The 12,161-nt window shown below is 38.8% G+C and overlaps 2 protein-coding genes across 2 annotated transcripts in view; both read right to left on the bottom strand.

The window, feature by feature from the left end:
* Positions 1 to 251: 251 nt before the first annotated feature.
* LOC109049596 (piezo-type mechanosensitive ion channel component 2-like) lies at positions 252 to 7,701 on the bottom strand. The gene is made up of 9 exons (XM_042751955.1): positions 7,650 to 7,701; positions 6,030 to 6,177; positions 5,762 to 5,950; positions 4,347 to 4,439; positions 4,072 to 4,241; positions 3,217 to 3,333; positions 3,053 to 3,132; positions 2,758 to 2,971; positions 252 to 1,254 (listed from the first exon to the last, which is right to left on the bottom strand). The coding sequence occupies exons 2-9, from the start codon at positions 6,135 to 6,137 to the stop codon at positions 1,002 to 1,004; spliced, it is 1,224 nt and encodes a 407-aa protein (XP_042607889.1). The 5' UTR covers positions 6,138 to 6,177; positions 7,650 to 7,701; the 3' UTR covers positions 252 to 1,001.
* Positions 7,472 to 12,161, bottom strand: part of LOC109061268 (piezo-type mechanosensitive ion channel component 2-like) — a 5,992-nt gene continuing 1,302 nt past the window's right edge. The window contains exons 2-8 of the mRNA XM_042751956.1: positions 11,984 to 12,161; positions 10,978 to 11,160; positions 10,712 to 10,904; positions 9,447 to 9,567; positions 9,213 to 9,360; positions 7,888 to 8,102; positions 7,472 to 7,805 (exon numbers count right to left, since the gene is read on the bottom strand). The exon at positions 11,984 to 12,161 is cut by the window's right edge and continues 79 nt beyond it. Of these exons, the coding sequence (XP_042607890.1) occupies positions 7,646 to 7,805; positions 7,888 to 8,102; positions 9,213 to 9,360; positions 9,447 to 9,567; positions 10,712 to 10,904; positions 10,978 to 11,160; positions 11,984 to 12,133 (1,170 nt within the window). The 5' untranslated portion in view covers positions 12,134 to 12,161 and the 3' untranslated portion in view covers positions 7,472 to 7,645. The remainder of the gene's footprint in view (positions 7,806 to 7,887; positions 8,103 to 9,212; positions 9,361 to 9,446; positions 9,568 to 10,711; positions 10,905 to 10,977; positions 11,161 to 11,983) is intronic.

Genomic DNA, 12,161 nt, shown 5'->3' with positions numbered 1-12,161 from the left:
CGGTCTTCATATGTGCAGTATTTCAAACATTGTGAGTAGTGCTGGAATACTACACAAGTCAGCGGTTTAAATTATACTACATATGTTCTACATGCTGGAAATTAAATAACAGTGCCTGCCTTACCAAAAGAGGGAATGTATTTACTGTACATTGTGTTTGTATCTTCAATATTGTTTAAACTTATTCCACTCAACTTAGTGAAACATCAGCAGAAAACGAAGCAGCATGAAATGCATGAAATGCCTTAAGATTATCTGAACACGAGAAACACAATCTTAGTTTATTCTTGGTTTTAATGGAGAAAGTGTGTTTTGAAATTGCAGGGAACAAGCTCTGTTAATTCTGGATTTGCATGGTTTCCCAACACCACTGAATAAAGAGAATTTTTTGCATATTTAAGATCCGAGTTTCTGTAGACTTTTTAATGCATACAAAATGGTCATTGAAACGCATGTAACGAAAACTAAAAGTGCAACAGGTAGACCGGACAAATAAGGCAATAGTTGGTTTCCAGAATGTGCTTTATGCTCATGATATTGATCCAGAATCACATCGACGTGGGATCCTGAAGAGCGGATGCTCTTCCTGAGAACCCCTCAGTTCTTCGTTCAAGCTGGGATAGGTCATGAGTTCAATCTTACGTAGTCTTAGAAACCCAGGCACTTCTGGGGTCCAGTTTTCTCTGAAGAAAAAAAGTGGCTAGTGTTCAGTCACCGTCTCCTTTCTTTGTTCAAGTTTACGGCCTGCTACCAGGACAGTGTATTGCACAATGCGCGACTCACCAATCTCCCGACAGACAGGTGGCGCTAGAGCTCATTAAAGATCCCACTGGTGGAGTCAGCTTCTGAATCAGGGCTCTTTGGCACAGCTGGTTCACCTGTGGGTCTCGTTGTGTTGGCAGTCGAACCTCTCGTGACGAGTTTGTCTCTTAACGCCGCCTTCCTGCGAGAAGCAGCATCCTTGTTTGGGATCGTTGGGTTTTCCGTCAATCCCAGCAGGCTCATTTGGTCTTCTCCCTCGTCCACTTGATTATGGTCTCCGGCGAGCGGTAAAGGAAGATGAGTTTGGCGTACAGGTCCTCCTCCAGCTCCAGCTCGCCGGTTTCCCGCACCAGGAAGATGTCGGTGCAGAGTTTGAGGATGCGGTCGACGCACGGAAGCTCTTCGAACATGATGGAGTGCGAGATGCCGCTGAAGAACTCGCGGACGAACTTCCCGATCACCAGCACCACGGAGGCGTAGAGGCCCATGATACTGCAAGAGACACAGCAGGCGCGATTCAGAACACAAATCACACAATCAACCAGCAGCAATTCATTTACTCACCACCATGTCATCCAAGATATTCATGTCTTTCTTCAGTTGCAAAGGAATTACATTTTTTTTTGAGGAAAACATTGCAGGATTTTTCTCCATATAGTGGACTTCAGTGGTGGCCAGTGATGTGAAAGTCCAAAATGCAGCTTCATAGAGCTCTACACAATCAAGTTTTTAACTGAAGTACAAAGATGCACCAATGTGCGTGACCTTTCCAACATGATTACGTAATGCATGCACATCGCAGCGCTAGAGCTAGCCCAGCATTTGTGGTAAAAACGGAAAAAAAAAAAAATACTTATTTCAGAAAATGACAGATTGTTTCGTTAGATGAGACCCTTATTCCCCGGCTGGGATCACATAGAGCTCTTTGAAGCTGCGTTTTTAATGTTCAAAGTGTTGGCCACCACTGAAGTCCACTATATGGAGAAAAATCCTGGAATGTTTTCCTCAAAAAACTTCGTCTTTCTTTCTTCAGTCACAAAGAAATTAACATCTTGGATGACATGGGGTCGATTGTCAGGTCATTTTTATTCTGGAAGTGAATTATCCTTTAAGCGACCAAGGCTTAATGAGGACCTAAGCATGGCAGGACGCATCGCACCAACTGAAATGAGTAATTAAATACATTTTGAGATCATAAATCACTAGTGATCTGATTTAATGGTTTATCATTTTTGACCAATAGATCTAATTTCTAAATTGATGTGGTGTGGTCTCAGATGCAGTTTAGCATCATGCCATCAAATTCGTTGATGTGTTAAATGAGAACTAATTTGACTATCGACACACAACGTTTTTTGCTGCCATGGACTCGAATTTGATGAAAATTGGACGAATGTTCTAGGAGGAGTTCGAAAAAGTAGGTTTTTCATTGCCTTGGCAATATATCGGTCGATCACTAACAAACATGCATGAATGAGAAAAATCCAATGCTTCTTGTACAAAAGTCAAGCTGCAACAAAACAATGCGCTGACTGAGGCGTGTATGGAGAAAGACAACTGTCTCACACACACACACACACACTTGTGTAAAAATGTCTGTCTTGGCGAGTATTCACAAAAAGCGTAGGCTGCAAGTGAATGTAGACAGCTGTGCGATAGGTCTTAAAGTGACAGCAGCCTAATGATCACTTTAGTAGCTATAATAAGGATTCATCTAGATTTAAATTTATACAGTGAAGACTATGCCATGCTTTATTTTACGTTTGATTCATTGCTGTACTATTTTGTACCTGAATACTATTCCTACCTGTTGTTTGTCATTTGTCTTTGTTCTTACTTTTAATAACTATAATCATTTTTGTGTCTGACACACGTTTTCTACATTTTTTTTTTTTCTTTTCTGTGATGCATGACAACTGCACATCTAACGTTGCATTAAATGGCCAATGTGATGCAACCACAAAATCTGTCATTTAAATAAAAAAAGAACGTGACCCATATCCTGCCAGGAAGCCCAGGCTGGGAGGACTGACTTTATCACTGAAGACGTACAGCTGCAGTCCAGCTTCTCTCTTCTTCTCCAGCTTCGACTCAGCTCTCATCTGGATCTTCGCTGCCGATGGCTGGTCCACAATCCACCACTCCTGAATGTCCTCACTGCCGGTGGGAGACCTCTCCAAGTCCAGCTGGATGCTCTTATACCCCTCATCTGGCACGGAGGGATCGTGATTGGTGTGAGTTACAGGTGACGTCAGTATTCATGGAGAGAATCACGCTGATTGTGCATTACCTGTATAAAGCTGATCGACTGGTTTAGCGTTTGAGTCACTCGGCGCTCGGATAAAGCAAGGAAACACTTGCTCAATGACTCTGTGAATGAGAAAATGGACCATAAATATATAAGCACTGATGTAAGTATGAAATGCACGATGTATATGTTAAATTTGTGGTTACACAGGTTTATTTCTGGTTCCATTGAGTAACGCTATCAGCTCCTGTCTAGTGTTCATGTCCAGATATGTGATGTGTTTGTCCACTGCAAACTCAGCCTTCGCTCCCAGACTCAGATTCCTGCACAAGAGAAGAAGTATTATGGGATATATTTAGTGTTTAAAGATGAAACTGCAATGCATCTGAGAACTGCACTAGAATAAATGACCACTGCCATGATTTTTGGACATGGTGGGATCATGGTATTCTACTGTAATCATACACTATGGTTCAAAAAGTAAGATTTGTTTTTAGTATTATTTTAATCAATACTTTTATTCATCAAGGATGCATTAAATTGATCAAAAGTGCCAGTAAAGACGTTTCTAATGTTATAAAAAGATTTTAATATTTTTTGTTCTTTTGAACTTTCTGTTCATCTGTGAATCCTGAAAAATAAAATGTATGATGGTTTCCACAAAAATATTGTGCAGCACAACTGTTTTCAACACTGATAATAATCAGAAATGTTTTCTTGAGCAGCAAACCATCATATTAGAATGATTTCTGAAGATCATGTGACACTGAAGACTGGAGTAATGATGCTGAAAATACAGCTGCGCATCACAGAAATACATTACAGTATATGCATGTAAATGATATGCAGATGAAGTTGTGCATGCATTGTCAGCTCCATATATGGTGATTTCAGGGAGGAGTCAGTGACTGGGGTTTATAAAGGGATTTTTGCACAGGTTCTGGTGTACACATGGTTTTATAAGTCTGACAAATTTCATGCGTACACTCTTCCTAGATTTTTCGTAGCTTTTCAGGATGAGTTTTATAAAGGAGGCCCCCGCTGATGCACTGCATCTGTACCTCTGGATGCTCCAGGACATGGTGACCGGAAACTGGTCCTCTTTGCTCAGGACGTCCATCAGGTTCTTCCTGCTGGGGGGGCTGATGGTCCACAGAGAGTTGGAGCTTCCTTCCAGCTCTGCCACAGTCACGTCCTCCGCCGTGTACGCCTCCAAGAACTGCAGTGCACTCTGGGAAACAGATGGAACTGCACTTGACACATTATACGACGACTAAAGAGAGGCGTTTTCTAGAACAGCATGCTTCTCCAAACCATCGCACTGAGAGTGACTTACAGAACTGTGTCTGTATGAGTTCAGGAAGCTGATGAAATCTCCGTCAGTGACGTCCTTCAGCTGATTCTGCTGCGCACTCATCGTGAAGATGGGCTAGAAAGCACAGACAACACACAGACATCACAAAAGCAGTCTTAAGTAGCACAGGTATATTTGTAGCAATAGACAACAATACATTGTACGGGTCAAAATTCTAGATTTTTCTTTTATGCCAAAAATCATTAGGATATTAAGTAAAGATCATGTTCCATGAAGATATTCCGTAAATTTTCTACTGTAAATATATCAAAACTTAATTTCTGATTAGTAATATGCATTGCTAAGAACTTCATTTGAACAACTTTAAAGATGATTTTTTTTTGCACCCTCAGATTCCAGATTCTCAAATATTATCCTAACAAACCTTACATAAATAAATTCAGAATATAGAATGGCCGTGTAAAAATATACTTGCAAACCATGCTTCTGAATTTGGGTGAATATAGCACTTCTCAAGCTATCAGATCATGTATAAAACAAATAAATCAGCAAGTTACTAAACACTGGTGATATATTACACACGATGTCTTCATCACATCCAGTGACCTTCACTAAATCTGGATTCTGGACAAAAATAATTCAGACGTCGAAGACTTTGCGGTTTTCATTCTCAAATGTTTTGTCAGCCAAAACCCCTCTGAGATCAAATATTTACTTGAAATATCTCAAGCTAATAACCGAACAACACATTTGTCGATTAATGGTCACATTTACATGCAACAAAATATTTATATTTTTAGTGTTCAAGTGTTAAAATGATTTATTTCCTTTTTTTGTGTAATGTAGTGTAATGTAATGTTTATTGCATTTTATGATGTTGTTACAATGCATTTATATGATACAATATATTTTCTTTCTCTTTGCTTTTATTATAATAATAATATGGTATGTTTAATTGTAAGTTTAAAACAAGTGAGATTAAAATTAATCTAAAAAGTATACATTACCTAAAATGAGGAACACTGTTTGCATTAATATGTAACAGTAATCTCATGTAATCTGTAATTAGTAACCAACTACAATTTGTACGTTATCTACCTAGCACTGTTTCTGTATATATTGTATTATTAGTATTATCATGATCATTATTATTATTACTACAATTTCTATATAGTTTTTATTAAGTTTTTGATATTGTAACACTTCACTTAAAACTACAGGAAAATGAGCCTTTGCAACTAGCTGACAAAATAAGTTTCAGTTTTTTTCTAAAGCCTGTTTACGCCACAGAATACACAGAAATAAACCAAAGAGGCAACTGCTTTAAATGACTTCTGTGGCGGAAATGGGCTTCCATGATTTAAAGTAATGACTTTTTGTTGTTGTTTTAATTTTCCCGTGATTTGAGTGGACTTCATGTCTCTAAGAGCACACACCTGAAAGCCGCCCAGCGTGATGGTGACAGACACGTCCAGCGGTTTGTTGACCACTCCAGCCACAGACTTGACCAGAGACATGAAGAGCAGAGGAAACCAGACGATACAGATGAGCAGCATCACGATCATCCCCCCCATCCCGTACTTCACCACCTTCTTCTTCTTCTGTCCCCGAGGCTGGGGATACCTCTGAAAGCACACAAACACACCTCTGTGAGTCCTGGTTCTGAACGCTGCTCTGACAAGCTCTGGCTGGAGGTCCTCTCACTTTCTCCGACTCCCTCCAGCACTTCAGCACGAAGATGTGAGCGTAGATGTCCTCCACGCAGATCCAGCTGGACAGACTGAGCGTGGTGTCGGTCCAGACCCAGTCCATCACCGCCCGCAGCTCCGTCAGGAACGGCACCAACCGGAACCTGAGCATCATTCAGAAACATGAGACTCAGTCAGGACTGAAGAGCTTCTGACACTCCAGAAACAAAGTGTGGTGTGGTCATAAGGGTCAGTTTTGGAGATTTATACATCATCTGAAAGATGAATAAATCATCTCTCCATTGATGTATGGTTTGTAGGAGGACAATAAATGACATTTGGGACCCTGGACCACAAAACCATTCATAAGGGAAAATATTTGTCTAATATTGAGAAAATTATCTTTAAAGTTGTTCAAATGAAGTTCTTAGCAATGCATATTACTAATCAAAAATATTTGGTAGGAAATTTACAAAATATCTTCATGGAACATGATCTTTACTTAATATCCTAATGATTTTTGGCATAAAAGAGAAATGTATAATTGTGACCCATACAATGTATTGTTTTATATTGATACAAATATACCCCAGAGACTTAAGACTGCTTTTGTGCTGCAGGGAACAATGTATTGTTTTATATTGATACAAATATAGGCATTATTTTTAATAATGTTTTTGTGGTGTGGCGTTACAGTGATGATGATAAAGGGTTAGTAAACATGATACGAAGCAGTGCCTAAAACCCTCTTAACCGTGGTAAAATCACTGTTAATACATGGCCTTAGCTGGCTTATGACTTTTATGAACAAAAACATCAGCAAAATTAAAAAGATAGAAATAGGGCTGCATAATAAATCATATTTTAATCGTGAATATGATTTCTGAGAATTCTAATCTAAAACAATATATAAATAAAATAGATAAATAAACAAATAAATAAAATGTCAATAATTTTGATGACCAAACGTTATTTAATGACAAATATTGTCGTGACAATAACTGTTTAACTATTATCATGTAGGAATGTTCAATGAATTTCATTAAAAAACTAGCCGAACTATATCATTTTTAGCATTTTATATATACACGTTTTTAAAAGAAAGAAGTCCCTTCTGCTCATCTAGGCTGCATTTATTTGATCAGAAATGCAGTAAAATATTTTTTGCAATGTAAAATATGTCTTCTATGTGAATCTCTGTTAAAGTGTAATGTATTTCTGTGATGCACAGCTGTATTTTCAGCATCATTACTCCAGTCTTCAGTGTCACATGATCTTCAGAAATCATTCTAATATGATGATTTGCTGCTCAAGAAACATTTCTGATTATTATCAATGTTGAACACAGTTGTGCTGCACAATATTTGTTTTCAGGATTCACAGATGAATAGAAAGTTCAAAAGAACAGCTTTTTTTTTTTTTTAATAGAAACCTTTTGTAAGATTATAAATGTCTTTACTGTCACTTTTGATCAATTTAATGCGTCCTTGATGAACAGAAGTATTATAATACTCACAGTGTAGAATTGAATACATTTGTGGTCATCCACATGAAGAATGGCTTTAATATGTTGTAAATGTCAGGACGGGAGTCTCTGTGATGAACAGACTGTAATGAGTCCAGCGGAAGGTCTTACCCTTGGAAGAGGAAGAGATTGAGGTAATTATAGCTCTTGGTCAGGAAGTTGCCCAGCACGTGGGGGTAACCGCAGCGGATCTGATACGCCGACAGACCGAAGTAGATGCACTTCACAAAGTACCAGAGCTGAGCAACTGTGTTCTGACTGAAACGCCTAGGAAATCAAACCCAGTCACTCGTTAGATGAACCTCCGGCTTCTTAAACGGGTTCAATAATGATATCATTCATCATTTACCTCTCGGTGACTCCGGGGAGAATGAAGAACATCCAGAAGTGAATGCCGAAGACCAGGATGACCTGGAAGATGACCTTCCCCATCACGGTCTTCCTCAGGTACAGCGCACGGTCCACCACCATCGTCCCAAACTGGATCAGCACCATCACCAGGAAGGCCTCGGGAACCTGGTCCTCTGACAGGGAGGAAGTGATGTCAGCCGCAGCAGAGTGTTTCTGTGGAGAAACCAGCTTCACTTCAGTTTTACTGCACTTACATTTTTATTTTTTCAAAGTCAGCATAAATATTGTGAATGATTCATCCATGTATGTTTCTTTCTTTTCTTTCTTTTTTTTTTAGTATTTGGAGCTAATAACTTTTAATCAAAATGTCATAACTCCAACTTCTGAAATTACAGACTTTTCGACTTAAAAGTGCCCCTTTCTTACAATTGACTACACACTCGTTTTTTAATACAATACCCACATTTATAAAAGATCCAATGCAAAACTGATGGATAGAACATGGTTCCTGCTCTAATAATCCGTTACACTTGGATGTTCATCACAACATGGAACAAAACATCTGTCCCTATTTCTGTTTCATAACAACTTTAACTGCTTTTTCAAAGAGGATTTCTTATGTTAAAGGAGCACTTCATCTAAAAATGAAAGTTTGCTGATAATGTGTTCACCTTCAGGTCATCTCAGATCAGGATGAGTGTGTTTCTTCATCAGGTTTGTAGAAATGTAGCACTGCATCAGTGTCTCAGCAATGGATGCTCTGCAGTGAATGGGTGCTGTCAGAATGTGAAACAAATCCCGCATTAAGACATTTTTAACTCAAATACATAGAGTCTATAATCCATAATAACACTTCCTGCAGTGAAAAAGTGTTCTGGTGTGAATCAGGAGAGAAATCTGCACAGATCAAGCAGCGTTTAAACAGCTCTGAACAAATATGTGTCTGGATTTTGATGTGAGAGACAACAGGAGATGCACTTTTTCACTGGAGGAAGTGTTATTATGGATTATGGACTCGTATTTACAGGAGATGCACTTTTTCACTGGAGGAAGTGTTATTATGGATTATGGACTCGTATTTCGGCCAGAAGTGATGGTTTGAAGTTAAATTTTATCAGCTGTTTGGACTCTCATTCTGACGGCACCCATTCACTGCAGAGCATCCATTGCTGAGACACTGATGCAGTGCTACATTTCTACAAACCTGATGAAGAAACAAACTCATCCGAATCTCTGGATGAGCACATTATCAGCAAACTTTCATGTTCGGGTGAAGTGTTCCTTTAAGCTGTCATGTGATGGAGCAGGTGAAGCTCTACAAACCCCGAAAGCCCAAAATCCGAAAACGATGATGATGAAGTCGACCGTGTCGGCCAGGAACATGAGCACGTAGACGTCGGTCACGGCGCTGTACTCCGGGTGGATCAGGTTATAGAAGAACTGCCGAATGGGAATGTAGATATCCAGAATCCTGAAACAACACAAACCCAGCAGATCCAATGATATACAAAAACGATGATGTAACTTCCCTTTCAGATAAATGACTGTGAGCCTCACGTTTTGACAGTGAAGCGCTTTGCTTTGATGATCTGTTCTCTGAGCTTCTCTATAATGAGCTGCTTGCGGCTCTTCTGTTGAGCGCTCAGTGACCGCAGACTCGTCCTCGTGCCGCTGCTGCCTGCGGACACAAGATCAGGGATCAGCGCTGCATCTGAGACTAAAACACATGTGTGTGAGTGTGAAACCTATTTAAGAAGCAACATGCATGCAAACAAGGTCCCTGGGGGTATTTAAAATGCCTTAAATTGTGTAACAGACATCTTAATCACCATTCTTAAATTGAAGAGAAAAAGGTGATTAGTAACTTCAGCCTCTGATTTCATGAAATAAGTGTGAGCGCTGAATATTCAACATCAACGCAGTGCTGTGAGTGTTTGGGTTACCCCCCCCCCCCCCCCAATAAACTGTGTCTAGCATTTATTTTAACACAAACCCTAGCAGCTTCTGTCTGAGCAAACTTTTTTGTTTGTTTATGCATTCAGTATATTGATTTTTCTAGCATGGGCACAATAATCTGTTTATAACGGTTATATACAATTACACACTTATTAAACAGTTTGTATCCCCTTATTAAGAAAAAACACTTTACAACATTTTTATTGTTCCCTAAAGGTTTTTTTTATTTATTTTTGATTTTATTTATTTGGGAAAATTTAGCCTTGTTGTTCATTGTTGAAATTTTCAGAATCAGAATCAAAAATTTTTTCACAAAAATTTTTCAATAGAAATACAAGCAATCTGTCATTTGTGTAAGGGTGAAATATTTCCCCACACAGATTTTGCATCGGATTCAGCTGGTCACGCAAATTTGTGATTGTTCTTTTTTTTTTTTTTTTTTTTTTTTTTTTTGGAACTGACAAAGTCTTCTACCCATTAAAACTTTAGAGCGCTTTCTGGAAGTAATTTTTATTAAAAAAAAAAAAAAAAAAAAAAAAAAATCTATATATATCTATATCTATATATCTATATCTATATCTATCTATCTATATCTATCTATATATCATATATATTAATTTTAAGATGTTAGTAATTGCTAAAATGAATGAATTTAGGGGAAGCAAATTAAAATAAGAAATATGTCAGCTTACAGCAGTTTTAGCTTATTTTAAAGCTAGTTTTGTCTTATTTTAGATCATTTTAAGTCATTTTGAGGCTCAATTAGAAGTTTCTGGTCAGGAACCACTGCAGTTACACCTATTGGCCAGCATATTTCGCAAATGTAAGTGTGCATGCAGACATGTGAGCACAGAGCAGAAGCGCACCTGCTTTAGATCGGGCCGAGCGCTGCGAGACGCTGGAGCTCTGCCTGCGCACCGCGGAGCTGCTGTGGAGCCGGGTGTGTGTGGGGCTCTTCTCTTTCTCTTTCTCTTTCTCTCGGCTGTCTGCATCAGTGTGCTGAGACATCGCAGTCTGACCTCCTGACCTGGGCTCATCTTCATCCCACAGACCATAGCACTGAGGAAGAAGAGCACTCTCACCATTCCTGTTCACTTCAGACACGTCACACGCATCCAAGAGCGTCTCCTACCTTCAGGATGGAGCGGTGGAAGAAGAGCGCCAGCAGCTGGATCAGATCGTAGTGGACGTAGCCCTCTTTCTTCTCCACACCGATGATGTTGGGCGGGTGGAAGGGTTTGGATTTGTCCAGCTCTATGCTCTGGTTAAACGGAAAGAAGCCGAACTGGAAGAAGTACTTGAAGACTATGGTGACCTGCAGGCAGAAAAGAAGAAAAAGATTACTTTCAGAAAGATAAAATGCAACATATTGCACTAAAGCATTTTATTAGGATTAATATTTACTCATAAAACTACGATCAATCAGCTCCAAAAAGAAACACTAAATCTGTGTTAATTGAAAAAAAAACAAGCTGATAAAAAGATAGAATCCAAGATTTAGTGATAATATATCATAACAAAAAATGTACAAGCTATTTTTGTAGGTCATTCATCTCTGACTGAGAACACTGCAAGTGTAACATGTTTGGGAAAAAACCCTAAAAAAGTGCAAACATTACTTATTTTTGGGAAGTTGTTAAACCCTGTGTGAGTTTTAGTCCAATGCGAGAAAATTAACAAGCATTTTCATGGAAAAGAAAACCCTATAACAATAAAAAAAAGTACTTCTAAAGCATTTATTAAGCTTATCTGTTAATTTCAGCATTTACTAATGCATGATTAAAATCAAAAACTGTATCTGTAAATATTATGTTATGTATATGTTATTAATTGATTTGAGATGAAATGATGTGTTTTTGTTAAGATGCGTTTTTATTGATTAGTAAATGCACTGCTCGTTGTTAATTAATGTTAGATAATGCATTAACTAACAAGACCTTGTTGTAATCCAAAACCTGGTTACACTTTATTTTAAGGTTTCCTTGTTACAAGTACATTATGTACTTACTGTAGTGTCTTTAATTCTGCATATTGTATTGTTATTACTATATCTAGTGCATTAACACATGTAACAAGGACACTGTAAATTAGTTTACTCTTGGAGACGCCTCACTGTCAGAGAGGACTATCAGAGATACCTCGGTGTAGACGATGGCGGTCATCCAGAAGCGTTTGCTGGGCCGGGGAACAGACAGCATGGCCCAGAGGAAGATGAGGATGGGCAGCACCAGCGTGGCCACCGATGCGGAGATCATGTGGTTGAGGATGATGACCAGATAACACACCATCTCAGAGTGAGCCACCAGCACGTTGTAG

The sequence above is a fragment of the Cyprinus carpio genome, chromosome B24, assembly GCF_018340385.1.
Source record: "Cyprinus carpio isolate SPL01 chromosome B24, ASM1834038v1, whole genome shotgun sequence".
Classification (NCBI taxonomy): domain Eukaryota; kingdom Metazoa; phylum Chordata; class Actinopteri; order Cypriniformes; family Cyprinidae; genus Cyprinus; species Cyprinus carpio.
The sequence above is the reverse complement of the archived record's forward strand: the minus strand, read 5'-3'. Positions and strand labels throughout refer to the sequence as shown.